This window comes from Geotrypetes seraphini, chromosome 2, assembly GCF_902459505.1.
Source record: "Geotrypetes seraphini chromosome 2, aGeoSer1.1, whole genome shotgun sequence".
NCBI lineage: Eukaryota > Metazoa > Chordata > Amphibia > Gymnophiona > Dermophiidae > Geotrypetes > Geotrypetes seraphini.
In genome coordinates, this window is record NC_047085.1 from 49,636,155 (window position 1) to 49,652,290 (window position 16,136).

Sequence of the window (16,136 nt, forward strand, 5' to 3'; positions counted from 1 at the left end):
GCCGGAGGAACATAGATCGGCGGCTGGCTGCGGTCCCGGCTTCAGACCGTAAGCCGCGCATGCGCACTTCCTAGCTGCAGCTCACGGAAAACGGACGCACGCATAGGAAGTATGCATGCGTGGCTTACCATTTTATTATATTAGATTCTGTTTGTGTATGTACTTTACTATGATCCGCCTTAGGAAAGGCGGAGTATAAATAAAGAAATACAAATACAGCATCTTCTTCATGCTTTGGACTGGTGGTAGCAGGATTTCTGCCTAATTTCACTTAGGGTTGCTCCTTTGCCGGCGTGATATTATTCAGCTTTCCCTCTCTCCCTAATCCTCGGGGACTTGAAATCAGTTGGCTGTGGCCCACTCAGGATGGCTGCTATAACCTCATATAGTTATGTTAGGGGGGGAAAGAAGAGTAATAACAAGCAATACAACATTCATAGCAGAAGAGTGCTCTCAAACAAATAATGTGAGGCGGGATGATGTAGAGTCATCCTTTTCATGGTTTAATGTCGGTGGAAAAAGGAGTTGGTGCAAAGATTCATGATCTGTGGTTTGTTTGGGCCTATTGAATCTGATTTAGTGGATCTTTCTTGTCCCTTTTGCTGTCTGGACAGAGCTTGGGGGATCCTCTTGGGTGCCACACTCAAAAGGGTGCCATCCAATCTCGGAGGTGCCACACTCAAAAGGGTTCAACTTGGATAAGGGTTCAACGTGGATAAGTGTAAGGTGATGCATGTCGGTAACAAAAATCTCATGCACTAATACAAGATGTCTGGGGCGGTACTTGGAGAGACCTCCCAGGAAAGAGACTTGGGAGTTTTGATTGATAAGTTGTTGAAGCCGTCCACGCAATGTGCGCCGGCGGTGAAAAGGGCGAATAGAATGCTAGGAATAAAGAAAGGGATCACGAACAGATCAGAGAAGGTTATCATGCCGCTGTATCGGGCCATGGTGCGCCCCCACCTGGAGTACTGCGTCCAGCACTGGTTGCTGTACATGAAGAAGGACACGGTACTACTCGAGAGGGTCCAGAGAAGAGCGACTAAGATGGTTAAGGGGCTGGAGGAGTTGCTGTATAGCGAAAGATTAGAGAAACTGGGCCTCTTCTCCCTTGAGCAGAGGAGATGAGAGGGGACATGATCGAAAAATTCAAAGTACTGAAGAGAATAGACTTAGTAGATAAGGACAGGTTGTTCACCCTCTCCAAGATAGGGAGAACGAGAGGGCATTCTCTAAAATTGAAAGGGGACAGATTCCGTACAAACGTAAAGAAGTTCTTCTTCACCCAGAGAGTGGTAGAAAACTGGAATGCTCTTTTGGAGACAGTCATAGGGGAAAACACCCTCCAGGAATTCAAGACAAAGTTAGACAAGTTCCTGCTAAACCGGAAACTATGCAGGTAGGGCTAGTCTCAGGGCACTGGTCTTTAACCAGAGGGCCGCCGCGTGAGTGGACTGCTGGGCAGGATGGACCACTGGTCTGACCCAGCAACGGCAATTCTTATATTCTTATGTCTCTTCCCCCATTTCCCCCACCTCCCAGGTTTTCTGAATTTAGAGAAGCCTCATCTATATGCCTGGCTACTAGTTCGGCACAGAATACAGTTTAGAGTGCCTGTGACATCTGTTCTCTTTAGATAGCTAGTGAGCTGTGAGAAGATTTATATATTTTTTAAAAAAGACACAAAATAAAAGGAACATAAAGTGGTCCTGAGGCCGCTGTTTTTGTACAGTGTTGTTGTGCATGGGTTTGTTTTGCATTCAGTATGAGCGCTTCAAAAAAGCAGCACAAGTGTGTTTTATGTGAGCGTCAAGCGGTGGATGTGGCTGGCGGGTGCACAAAATGTTCCAGCCAACTCAAGGGGAACCAGGCTTTGGGTGTCAGGCTCCCCTTTGTGCATGCACTGCTCATTGGTGGGAGGCAATGGTGATGCCTGGGCTTCATCTGCCGCCCATATCTGGGTTTCTTCATCTGCTGGTGGTCTGGCAGATTTGGTGTTGCGGACCACTGGAGAGGCTGGAAATTCCCTTATTGCAGCAGCTGGGGCTGTTGGTGTTTCTGTAGCGGCGAGGTCGAGTTTGGCTTCAGTGCTGCATATTATTTCAGGTGAAGGTTTAGCGACGGCCCTTTCCTCCATTTTGATGGGAAGTGTGTCAATTTTGCCCACAGCCTCGGGCGACCTTCCTCCTGTCCTAGATAGACATGAACAGGTCTTAAATGTGTCTTATGCTCTTGCTATGACTTCTGGATTGCCTTCAGGGTTGTTTAGCCCTGAGTTTGTTAGCCATATGCAAGGCTTAATTACAGGCGGCTGGGGGTCCTGCTTTGGTTCCTGGGGTCTCTAGGTCGTCTGGGGGTTTTTTCCCCTTCAATGGCCGCCCCAATCAGTCTCCTGCTACGGCTGCATCTATCCAGCCCCTTCAGCCATCTTCCAAGCGGCCATGGGTGTCTTGGGACGAGGATTCTTTTCTGACTGATCTGTTTTCTCTGGATGAGGACTTCGATCTTGGGGAGGACCTTCCAGATCTTTTAAGGAGGCCTGATGTTTTGTATGGAGATTTTTCAGAGGTGCCGGTTTGCAAGGATACGTCAGTTGTATACATATTTCATCGGGAAAAATTACAGGAGCTCATTCTTCAGGTGTCTTCAGTATTATACTTTGAAGAGGACCCTCTTCTTATAGAGGGATCCGGTTGTAAGGTTTGATAGTCAGGTCCCCTATGCTGACACCGGTCAGCATCCCGCTCTTTTCCTATGTATCAGAATATTCGGGATGTAGTGCACGCTCAGTGAAAAGTTCCGGATGCGCCTTTTCATTTGACAGGGTCCATGGCCAGAATCTACCCTATTCCTGATGGGGATAGAGAAATCTTTGTCTCCCATGGTCAGTGCGGTGGTCTCGGCTATTGCGCACAAACATACTGCGCCGGTGGAAGAGACCTTCAGGACTGTAAAATGGAGGCTGTACATAAATGAAGTTATGATGTGGCTGCCCTGGCTGTCCAGGCAGTGATTTGTGGCAATCTGGTCCCTGGGCTTGTTTCCAGTGGCCTGAGAGTGTACTTGATCGTGAGATGGCTGACTGGTCCTTATGGATCTGGCTCCCAGCTAAGATTGAGCTGGGAGCTTTTTATCTCTCTGATGCCATGTATGATCTGTTGCTTGCCTTGGCCAATCTATGGCTCTTGGTATAGCGACCCTCCGTACCCTGTTGCTTCGGGGTTGGTCGGTGGATGTGGCATCTAAGGCTAAGCTCAGTAAGTTTCCCTTTCGGTGTTCCTTTCTCTTTGGGGAGGAGTTGAATAAGCTGGTTCAGGTCTTGAGTGACTATGGGTACCTCGGTTCCTGGAGGACTGACCTCACCAAGCTTTGCGAGATGGTTCTGCCTGGGGACATTTGAGTGAATTTTGTAGGTACTATAGCATGATACGGGGAAAAACTTTGTCTCTGCCCTGTCCCCACAAGCTTGTCACCGTCCTGTCCCCGCGAGTTTAGTCCCAGTCACCATCCCGTCCCCATGAGCTCAGTTCTTGTCACCATCCCGTCCCCACAAGCTCAGTCCCCATCACCGCCCCGTCCCCGCAAATCATCTGATCCCATCCACATAAGCCTGAAATAGTTTTATACTGAACTTATTTTATTAAAGTATAAAAAGAAACAATATTGTATACAATTATCATTTTATAAATCAAAGTTCTGGCTGCTGAACTAGAGAAAGAGATGTTCAGCTGGCAGGGTTTTGTTTATAAATGTTTATCAAGTTTCAAGTTTATTAGGTTTTAATATACCGATCATCAAATAAATATCTGGCCGGTTTACATTACAATAAAAATATAGATAAGAAAGAGGAGTTAATTTAATCAATATTTAGAGGTACATATAGTGTATATTAAAACATAAACAAGACAAACTTGATTGTGAGGGAAGAGGTTTATGGGAGGGTAAAGTTACATTGTTAAGAGAAAAGGGAGAAAGAGGGAATGGGAAAAAAAAACATTTGGGTGGGGAAAAAGTCTTTTAGAAATAATTTTTGAAGGTTAAATGATTGAAAATAACAGAAAAAGTAGATACTAAACTGAAATGAATGCATCGCGGAATAGAAAAGTCTTTAGGCCTATCTTAAATTTATCTAGTTGTTGCTCGTCGCGAAGAGGTTGTGGTAACGAGTTCCATAGCATTGGAGCAGTGACAGAGAAATTTATTTTCCGTGTGTAGTAAAAATGTTTAATAGAGGGGATCAAAAGGAGATTTTGATTAGTAGATCTCAGAGTACGAGATCAACACAACTAATATACTACTTTATCTTAAAGCAAAGAAATAGAATTTTTTTTTCTACCTTTGTTGTCTGGTTTCTGCTTTCCTCATCTTCTCCTCATTCAATTGCTTCCATCCACTGTCTGCTTTCTCTCCCTTCCATCTTTTCCTCCACCCTTCCCCCATTGGTCTGGCACCTATCTTCTTCCTTCTGCTCCCCCCATAGTCTGGCATCTCTCTCTTCCCCATTTCCCTTCAGTGTCTTCTCCCCACTCTCTTTTTTTAGGAGCAGCCAGAGCCTTGACGTCGTGTGTGGCTGCCGGAAAGGTCTCCTGTGACACAACCGGAAACCAGAGGAGACCTTTCTGGCAGCCACAAGTGACATCAAGGCTCCGGCTCAGATGTGAAATGATGGACACTTCTGTCCACCTGCAATGTCCAAATCACTGATCTGCACACTAACTGCCCTCATCCATCTGAGCTCGCATAGAGGCTGCCCAGATCTTGCCAGTCCATGAAGTGAGAGCAATGGTCATAAGTAGTGCATGCCAGATCACTTGTTCCCTCCCAGAGATTCTATGAGCCCTGCTACAGAGTTGCTTCCTGAGCAGTACATCGGTGTGAACACCATGAAACAGAGAAGAGGGATCAAGGCCAGAACCCTTTGAATTGGGGGGGGGAGGGGTCAATATTCAAAAGCTTTGTGTAGCCCAGGGGTGTCAAAGTCCCTCCTCGAGGGCCGGAATCCAGTCGGGTTTTCTGGATTTCCCCAATGAATATGCATTGAAAGCAGTGCATGCAAATAGATCTCATGCAGATTCATTGGGGAAATCCTGAAAACCCGACTGGATTCTGGCCCTCGAGGACCGACTTTGACACCTGTGGTGTAGCAAGTGGCTGTGCCTGCTGAACAGCACTTTTTCTTTTATTCATTTCAGTCACTTACACAATATTGGCTGTTTAAGTTGTGATAGGCCAAAATTATTGATTTGATTTGGGCAGTCCCAGAACAGTGCTAAAAGATAGCTGACAAGTGGCAACATAGAGCTGCCCACTGGATAACTTTAAGTGCTATAAAAATACAAACACTCTATATCCAAACACAGAACTTAACACTGCCAAAATAACTCACAATGAATTAATAAAGGGAACCCTCAGTTATTAGCATTCAGCAGTATAAGTATTACTATGTCCATCGTTTGTATGGAACTTTAAAACTTCCGCCTAATAACATCCCTGGGTGACCCTTATTTGTTGTGAAAGAGTGAAAAAACTGGCATTAACACATAATAAGTGCTGATATAAAGTCACTTATTTTGGGAAGCACAAAAAGAGCTCTATTTGTTCTTAGGCTGCTGCTTCTGCTGAGAAACCCACTCCAGGGTGCTTTCAAAACACTGCTCTAGGGCTTGACGAGGTGCTCCCATTCAACTTCAAGGCTCTGGCTGCTCCTAGAAAGAAAATTTAAGAAATTGCCCACCACGAAAGTAAGGGGAAGGTAGGGAGAGAGGGCAATGCCCGGACATATGGTGACTGATCGGACGGACCCCACCTTTCCTTCCTCTCTCTCTCTCCCTTTCCCTTACCTTCGTGGTGGGCGATTTCTAAATTTTCTTTCTAGGAGCAGCTGGAGCCTTAAAGTTGCGTGTGGCTGCCGGAAAGGTCTCTGACGCAACGGGAAACCCAAAATTTTTATAGAGGTGCCTCAGCTGTAAGCCTTGCTACTGTTGGTGGCTGGAGGAATCCCTATGTGGGCGGCAAGGGAAGCCCGGACTTCCCCGCTGTCAGCTGCCGGCATGCAAGGCACTCATGAATGGGATCCATGGATGCCACCACCCGAAGTAGATGAGGATTCCCCTTCGTAGTAGCTGGCACACCACGAACACAGGCTGGCAGCATCGACCTCTTGTCTGGAGCACAATGAGCACTTTTACCCTTAAAAATGCTCATTGCGCAAATATGCGACCTAGCTGAAAGAAAAGTGCTGGTTAACAACAAAAAATCAATTACAGTCAATTGAAGGCTCCCTTCAGACTGGCACTGCCTCAGGATTTTTTTTTTTCCTCTCAGAACAGACTCTACTGGCTTTCTACGCCATATGCCGGCAGCTGACAGCAGGGAAGTCCAGGCTTCCCTCGCTGCCCACATAGGGATTCCCCCAGCCACCAACGGTCCTGCTGCCAGATCTCCACAGGGCTTTCTTTCAGCGCATGTAGTCTATTTAGGGGGCCTGTCGGGAGGGGGGGGGGTGTTTCCCCTGCCGCCTGCCCCATCCAATGACTCCTTGCTGATGCCTCCCCTGGAGCCGGTGGGCTCCCGGTTACAGGATTTTTACCAGGGGTGGGCCGAGATCATGACAAATCATTGGGTCCTGGAGGTGATTCGGGATGTTATGCTCTGGAGTTTTCCTACTCTTTGCCAGATCACTTTCTTTCTTCTTGTCAGGCAGCATGGAAGAAGCGGGCTTTTCGCCAGATGCTTCAAAGGTTGCTAGACCTCAAAGCGGTAGTTCCATTAACTCCTCAGGAGTGTTGCACCGGCTGGTACTCTGTTTATTTCATGGTGTCCTAGAAAGAGGGGACTTTTCGGCCCATCTTGGATCTGAAGGGGGGTCAACAGGGCTCTCCGAGTTCCGTCTTTTCGCATGGAGACCCTGAAATTTGTCATTTTGGCGGTTCAGCCTTAGGAATTTCTGACTTCTCTCGATCTGATGGAGGCTTATTTGCATGTTCAGATTTGATCTTCCTATCAGCGGTTCCTTCACTTTGCGATCTTAGGCTCGATTAGTTTTATGTGCTTCCTTTTGGTCTAGCTACAGCTCCACGGACGTTCACCAAGAATATGGTGGTCGTTGCGACAGTCTTGTACAAAGAGGGCATTATGGTTAACCCCTATCTGGACGATTGGTTGATCCAAGTAAAGTCCTTTCAGGAGAGTTCCCGGGTTACGGCTCGGGTGGGTGGAGTTCCTGCAAACGCTGGGAAGTCTACCTGTCCAAAAGCTGGTTGGCTCCATCTCGGTGCCTGGAGTACCTTGGTGTTCTGTTCAACACCAGCTTGGGGAGGCCTGAGTGGTCAAGTTGCAGTCACAGATTCGCCTTCTGATGGTTTCCTATTGTCTTCAGGCGCAGGATTTTCTCTAGGTCTTGGGGTCAATGGAGGCTTCCCTGAATGTGGTTCGGTGGGCCCGGGTTCACATGCGCCCACTTCAGTATGCTCTGTTTCAGCGGTGGTCACCCCAGTTGCACGATATGGACTCTCCTGTTTCTCTTCGGGGGTTGGTTCATCTCAGTCTCTGTTGGTTCCTACATTATTTCAGTATGGTGCAGGGAGTGAGTCTGGATCAGCCCCAGTGGACAGTGCTTCTCATGGATGCCAGTCTCCTCGGCTGGGGAGCTCAGTGGCTTGGTCACTCGGCTCAGGGCAGCTGATTTCGAAAGGAGGCGTCTTGGTTGATCAGTGTTCTGGAGTCCAGAGCCATCCGGCTGATGTTGACGGACAAGTCTGTTTGGATTCTCTCGGACAATGCGGTGGCTTACATCAATCGTCGGGGAAACCAGGAGGAGTCTGGTGGCACAGGAGGCTGCTCTACATGGTTTGGGCAGAGACTCATCTTTTGGACATCTCTGCTTCCCACATAGCAGGAATGGTGAATGTCCAGGCGTACTTCCTCAGTCATGTGTTCGATCCTGGAGAGCGGTGTCTCGGTCCCACAGCCTTCGAGTTGGTTGTTCAGACTTGGGGTCAGCCGGTCATGGACCTGAAGGCCATGAGTATCAATGCCAAAGTATCCCAATTCTTCAGTTAGTGCAGGGATGTTCAGGCCAAGGGGCTGGATGCTCTGGTACAGGCATGAGCATGGTGGGCCTCCTGTACGTGTTTACTCCGTGGCCGTTGGTGGGCAGAGTCTTCCTTCGCATTGCTTGGCATCACAGCCACTGATCCTGGTGGATCCAGACTTGCTCAGACGCCTGTAGTATGCGGATCTGGTTCGTCATCTCTTGGAAGATCCTCTTCCACTGCCCCTCTCGCCCGACCTTCTGACTCAGGGCCCTGTTCCAGTGTTTGATCCGGGTCCTTTTTGTCTTTCTGCTTGGCTTTTGAATGGGAACGTCTAGGTAAGAAAGGTTATTCCAATAAAGTGATTTCCACTCTCTTGGGGTCCCGGAGGCTTTCCACTTTTTGGGCTTATGTGCGTGTTTGGTGTATTTTTGAGGAGTGGTATACCACGCGGGGTCCTAGAGGCTTTCCACTTTTGGGCTTATGTATGTGTTTGGTGTATTTTTGAGGAGTGGTGTGCCACATGTGGAGTGGTTTCCTTTCACGCCTCTTTGCCTCACGTCTTGGAGTTCTTGCAGGATGGTCTGGACAGGGGTGTGGTCTGGTCTTCTCTCCGGATTCAGCTTGCGGCTTTGTCTGCTTTTCACGGGTTGCTGCAGGGTAGGCGCTTGACATCTATTCCAGACGTGGTTCGCTTTTTGATGGTGGCCAAATTGCTTCGGCCTCTGGTGTGGCTTATGATTTTAATCTGGTCCTGTCTGTGCTTGTTTGTTCTCCCTTTGAACCCCTGGGTTCCTACTCGTTGAAGGACCTTACTCTTAACACGATCTTCCTGGTGGCCATTATTTCTGCGAGACTTGTTTCTGAGCTGCAGGCTTTCTTCAGTAAGCCTCCCTTCCTGGAGTTTTCAAAGGAGCGGGTTGTGCTGCGGCCTGTTCTTCCTTTCTGCCGAAGGTAGTCTTGTCTTTTAATGTCTACCAGTCCGTGGTACTTCCGGTCTTGTGTAGCTGGAAGGACTTGTTAGAGCAAAGGCAGTTGCATAAGTTGGATGTCTATCAGGTTTTTCGTTCTTATGTTCAGCGGACCCATGGAGTTCCGGAAATCGGATCTTTGCGGGTCCTTGTAAGGGTGATAGCGCTTCCTAGGCTACCATTGTGCACTTGATCAAGGAGACTATCACTTCTGCATACCTTCTTCAGAAGAAGCCTGTTCCAGGTTTTTTCAAGTCTCATTCCACTCGGGGTCAGGCAGCTTTTTTGGCTGAGTCTTCTCTGGTGCCTCCAGTAGATATCTATAAGGCCGCGGTTTGGACTTCTCTGCATTCCTTTGTGCGACACTACTATGTAGATGTCCAGGCGTGTCAGGACACGATGTTCAGTGAATGTGTTCTGATGGCGGCTCTACGGGTGTCCCACCCATGATCGGTACTGCTTTGGTATGTCCCATCAGTGAACTGCACCGGTCTGGAGGAGTGCTAAAGAAGGAGAAATTAGGTTCTTACCTGCTAATTTTCTTTCTGTTAGACTCTCCAGATTGGTATAGTCCCTACCCTGTCTGTCTGTTGTTATTTCGGGATTTGCGTGATAAGTGTTTTTTTTTTTTGTTGGTGGTTTTTTTTTTTGGGGGGGGGTCCCCCCCTCCCCCCTCTTCTGTGGATTCTAGTATTTTTCTAGGGTCGGGGAGTTTAAAGAACAGTGGCTATGGCGTAGCTGGCGAGCTGTGGGGATGTGTTGGAACCCAAGCACAGTACCGGGAAAAGCTTTGGATTCTCGCCCAGAAATAGCTAAGAAGAAAAAAAAAAAAAATTTAAATTGAATCAGGTTGGGCAGACTGGATGGACCATTCGGGTCTTTATCTGCCGTCATCTACTATGTTACTATGCTGAAGGGGCTTTTTGTATTGCTCTATTACTCCTGTTCGGAGTGTTACTGTTATAATTAACACTTCTTAGTTCTGCTTGACTATTCGGCAGCCTGGTTATTTTAGGGGAAACACAGTTACTTGTATTACAGCTAAAAAGTTATGTCTTAGTTTCCACTCTGCTGGTCATGGTGGGCTATTACCCATCAGTGAACTGTACAGGTCTGGGGAGTCTAAAAGAAAGAAAATTAGCAGGTAAGAACCTAATTTCTCTTTAGCAGGTAAGGACCTAATTTTTTTCTTTTTGTTGTATATTTGTCAATTAAAATTCATACAGTTTAAATGGCACATATGTTGTACCTACTTTTCTATGTTCTTTGAAACCACTTCTTGCTGTGAGTGATCTCCCAGACTTTGATTTTAGACAGTGAAGATGAGCAGTTTAATAAATAAACCATGGGCGGCTGGCCCTATTTTGGGCCAGACCTGTGCATACACCAGAGCAGCGAAGGACAGTTTGAAGTAACAGCCAGGTTTTTGTTAGTGCTTACATTTTGTAATATTGATTATAAATATAAAATTTTGCTTGTTTTGAGGAAAAATGCATTCTGTACTTTCATACTTTTCATTCATTTTCAAAGTTGAATATTTTCATCTTTTCAGAAAGTTGATTTTTCTATATATTTTTAATATTAGAAGAGTGCTACTTACGAGATCAATTTCTTCTTGCACTATAAGCTAAGTCATGTAGCATAGGCATTATGTTGTGGCATTATGTTGTCCCACGTGACATCTTGCTATAGAACTAGCCTGCAACACCTGTGATCTTACTAGTGACCTAAAGTTCTTGTTTATCTAAATATTTTCTTCTACTAAGGCAGGATTCCATTTACCAAGTAATGGATAAATGAGTAGTTTCCGAACTAAGTGCTCTTGGGATCTTGAAAAATATGAAATTCATTTTACAGTTCAATGGCTGTTCTGAATATTAATCTCAGCCTGCAGCTGTTTTCTATAACTACTGTTTTTTGTTGATTTAAGGAGGAAGAAATCACAGGGGGTGATCAAGATCAAGAAGAGAGGAGGTGGAACAAGAGAACACAACAGATGCTTCATGGTCTTCAGGTACATTTTCTTCCTGTGTTTCTTGAGACACTTTCCCATTTCCTCTATTACAGAATTATTGTCTCTATACCAGACTGGATTGTTTTACATTAAATATTAGCTACTTCAGTTGTTAAACAAGTTAGTGGCTTAGTATAGGCTAAATATTCAGAAAGTTGAACTTTGGACATAGAATGGAAACAAAACTGTTGGCGTATGAATAGAGTTTCTGTGTTTTCTGTTCAGTTATTTTTATTTGATATTCCACAATTAATACCAGGAAATTCCACAATTAATACCAGGATATTCCACAATTAAACCAAAACGGTTTACAATAATAAAAACAGGAATAAAATCCAGTAAAAATAAAACTGACAAGATAGTTAAACCAAGATAAGTTTGTTTTTGTCTGTTTCAGTTTCTTTTACCTCTCGACAGAACTCAACACCTCCCTCCACGGACCGGGAGCACTCGGGGCAGAGCGGGAGCAGAGTAAGGCACACTCTGGGCGTGGGAGCGAACTCCGCCCACTCCCCTCCCGACGGTGCACCGCTGAGCCAGTTGGAAGGCTCAGCGGGATCTCCCCAACAGTTTTTAAAAGTTTGTTTTTGCCGGTTTCAGTTTCTTTTACCTCTCGACGGACCTCAACACCTCCCTCCACAACCCACTCTCCTACCAAGACACTAAACACAGCCAACAACCTAACCACTGGAAACTACACTGTCTCTACCAGCAGCCCCACCTCCATAATGAAGCTAATTCCACAAACAAACACCCAGATTATCCTATTAATAATCCTTCTCATATCCAGCTGTAAGGTAGAAGCAAACAACCTACCCAACATTCCCACTAGCTCAATTTCAATCAAAACCCTTCACCCTAACAGGATAGTTCCAATAGACAGAAACTCCAACCACCAAACAAGCGTTCAACACCCCATAACACCAGCATGGGGAAGAAGAGCAACACAACCCAAGACCAAACCGCACCATAACCCAAATTCACTCATCTACCCTAAAACGATTCACAACCACCAGAGACCACCACCCTTAACTGTGCCTACTTAAACATCAGAGCCCTAGGTCCAAAAACAGAACTTATAAAAACCTAGACTGCCTCTTCCTCACAGAAACCTGGCTAACATCGGACACAGACCCAAGAATTACAGAAGTCTGCCCTCAAGGATACAAAATTACAGTGACCTGCAGAGAGAAAAAAAGAGGAGGTGAATTAGCGATCTTACTCAAAGACTCCCTAACCTTAAACATATTGGAAAAAACTTCCACCCCTTACATGGACCTTTTAGCATGTCAAATCTCTTCCTGCACTGAAAAACTCACTAAACTGCATGCTCTGTTATATAACACCGGGAAACTGGGCCATGGTTAGATCCGAATTTATTTTATTTTTTTTAATTCTTTATTCATTTTAAAAATCTTTCATCAAGTGTACAATATTCATAAACAACAGAATGAAACAAGGCACTTGCCTATCTTACATTATAATCTAAACATATAAACTATATAAAATATAAACTTCATATACCAAAACTCACTTACAGCAGCACACAATCTTATCCTAGGAGACCTAAACCTTCATATTGAAGACCATTCATCCAAGCCAGTAGACAACCTACTTTCTTTCCTCAATGTCCTATCTTTCCAAATTTTAAACCCACAAACTACTCATGAGAAAGGACACCAACTGGACATTGCAGCCTTCATGACCCATCAAACATCTACTTCAGAAATTCAAACGTCTAATGGAACCTGGTCCCCATCCCTCTGGTCAGACCACTACACTTACACCTTCAACATCATCTGGACCAAAAACAAATCCAAACCAATATCCAAAATAGTAACCTACACATCACGCAAATGCATCGAGCCCGCCATTTTCTGATCAAAAGTAGACGAAACAATCCAAGAAGATAACCCCAAAGACTTCATTTCACACTGGGGCTATTTGAGCAACAACATCCTTGATGAACAAGCCCCACTTCGAACTAAAACCAGAACATGCAGACGATCAGACCAATGGTTCGACGATGAATTATTCCTACTCAAGAGAAAATGTAGACGTCTGGAAAGAAAATGGAGAAAAACCAACCAAGATCACACGAAAACCGCCTGAAAAAAATTAACAAACAATACAAACTTCTATTAAAAGAAAAGAGAAAAAAACATTACAGCAACCTAATAGGCACGGAAACCCAAGACACCAAAAAACTATTCCAAATATTAAAAGATCTAACTAACACCATACCCTATTTGACCACTAACAATAACTCCTCCCCTTCAGCCTCTCTCCTAGCTGAACACTTCAAGAATAAAATTACAAACACCAGAGCTACTCTCATTAGTAACCCAACCCACCTACTCGAAGTCACAATACTCCCCACAGAAAATGAATCTTGTGCTGCAGACAGATCTTGGTCCCAATTCCCTAAGATACATTGGACCGAATTCAACAAACTCTACAATAAGTACAGCCACGCATCATGTGAACTCAACCACTGCCCGCCATATCTCCTGTCATCAGTGAGCACTAAGTTCCGTACCTTACTCCTACACTGGATACAAACCATGCTCACAGATGGCATTTTCCCGAATGACCTCAGCGAAATCATCATCACCCCAATCTTAAAAGACCCAAAAGGACCAACAGACCTCTCATCCAACTACAGACCAATAGCCTCAATACCTCTATATATCAAACTAACAGAAGGATTAGTAGCCAATTCCTCACCAACTATCTCAAGGACCATAACTTACTCCATCCCACGCAATCTGGCTTCAGAACTAACTTCAGCACAGAGACACTACTAGGCTCCCTTATCGACACAGCAAGACAACACCTCAGCATTGGAAAAAAAAATGCTGCTCATACAGTTGGACCTGACGGCGGCATTTGACCTGGTAGACCATAACATCCTACTGCAAATCTTGGACTCAATAGGCATCTCAGATAAAGTATACTCGTGGTTTGAAGGTTTCTTGAAATCCAGAACATACAAAGTAAAATCAGACAAAGAAAAATCCAAACCTTGTTTCAACCCCTGCGGCGTTCCACAAGGGTCCCCACTGTCCCCTACTCTCTTCAACCTATATACGGCCTCTCTTGGCGTTTACCTGAACAAACAAGGCCTATCCTCTTATAGCTATGCTGATGACATCACCATCCTCATTCCTTTCGACCAACCAATGCTCTTAATGTCAGACACACTACACAGAACTCTAGCTATAGTTACGACTTGGATGGAAGACCACAAACTGAAACTCAACCCAGACAAAACTAAATTCATCCTCCTAGAAAATAACAAAATCCCAACCATAACCAACTTAGAAATCAACTCTATCAACTACCCTTTGCAAATCACCCTAAAACTTCTAGGTATGACTATTGACAAATGCTGCACCATGCAACCACAAATTAACAAAACAATACAGAAATCTTTCGCAGTTATGAGAAACCTTAGACAAGTCCGAAAATTCTTCGAAAAAAACACAATTTCAGCTCCTAGTACAATCTCTAATCCTAAGTATCCTAGACTATTTCAACATCCTCTACCTCCCCTGCCCTGCAATAATGATTAAACAACTACAGACAATTCAGAATACAGCTCTGAGACTCGTCTATTCATTGAAAAAACATGATCACATTACTGAGGCATTCATCAATTCTCATTGGCTTCCAATCCAGGAAAGAATACAATTTAAATTCTACTGTATACTATTTAAAACTATAAATGGAGACAGCCCAACCTACCTAAACGACCGCCTCATCCAAACCACCTCTACCATGCATAGAAAAACACCCCCCCATTCACTTACCCCCCAATCAAAGAAGTAAAACGGAAAAAACTATACAACGGACTACTGGCCACTCAGGCAGCAAAGATAGACAACCAAGTCTCCAACCTGTTGACAACAACCCCAGACTACAAGTTGTTCAGAAAGAAAATAAAAACTATATTCTTCAAGAAATCCCTTAATAAAGCTTAATACCATGATAAAGCTTAACCTCCCTCTTACCATCCCCTCCCTAACACCTACTTTTCCCTCTCTTGGAAACCTTCTCTGATCTAACGTTGTAACCCTTCTTCCATAACTCTTTTTGTAATCCGCTTTGAACCGAAAGGTAATGGCGGAATAGAAATCTGTAATGTAATGTAATAAGGAACCAAACTAGACACAAATAGTTTAACAACGGTGGGGAAGGTTTACAATATATTGTAGGAAAGAACATAAAGGGAAACAACAAAAGGTAAAAGAGGAGTGGAAGAAAAGATGAGTATTCGTGTTAACCATAGAAAGGTCTATAACTGAGAAACGAGAATCTTGGTTAATGTCACGAAACATCTGTTGAAAAGATGGCACAGATAACAAGTGTTGATGAGAGGAACAAAGGCTCCTATTGGATGAACAGGGGGTCAGAAAACAGGACAAAAATTAGGGGTGCCCGGAGGACTGAATCTGAAAGGTGAGAACATTATACTGGAATGGGATTCTGTAAACTATCGGGAGCATATTTTCAGATTTGAACAGAGGAGTGATGTGATCATGTTTTGAGTGGTAATAAAGGAGATGGAGAGCAGTGTTTTGTATAAGCTGAAGGCGATGAAGCTGATATTGGGGAAGTCCAACTAAGAGAAGTACAGTAATTGCGCTTAGAAAAGGCCATAGAGTGCAAGAGAATCCGAAGAGCCAAATTTTAGGAGTGACTGAACAGAACAAAGTACAGTGGTTAAGCTACACACTCAGCATCCTGGGATTGTGGGTCCAAACCCATGCTGCTCCTTCTGACCCTGGGCAAGTCACTTAATTCCCCATTGCCCCAGGTATATTAGATAGATTGTGAGCCCACCAGGACAAACAGGGAAAAATGCTTGAGTACCTGAATAAACTCATGTAAACCATTCTGAACTCTCCTGGGAGAACGGTATGGAAAATTGAATAAATAAATAAATGCTGACGAAGTTTGAAGAATGAGGACGAGACAACAGTTGCTGGCATAATACCATAGACTGAATAGGCCTAAAGTTTGTCTCTCTCTAATTTTAAGGAATACTTATCTATTTCATACCAAGGTAGGAAAAAAATGTGCTGGTACTCATGCAGAGCCAACCTTAGGAGGTGG

General features: G+C 44.7%; 1 protein-coding gene across 1 annotated transcript in view; it reads left to right on the forward strand.

The window, feature by feature from the left end:
- Positions 1-16,136, forward strand: part of RAD21 (RAD21 cohesin complex component) — a 241,038-nt gene that overhangs the window by 216,052 nt on the left and 8,850 nt on the right. Inside the window, exon 13 of the mRNA XM_033933156.1 lies at positions 10,935-11,018. Within this exon, the coding sequence (XP_033789047.1) occupies positions 10,935-11,018 (84 nt within the window). The remainder of the gene's footprint in view (positions 1-10,934; positions 11,019-16,136) is intronic.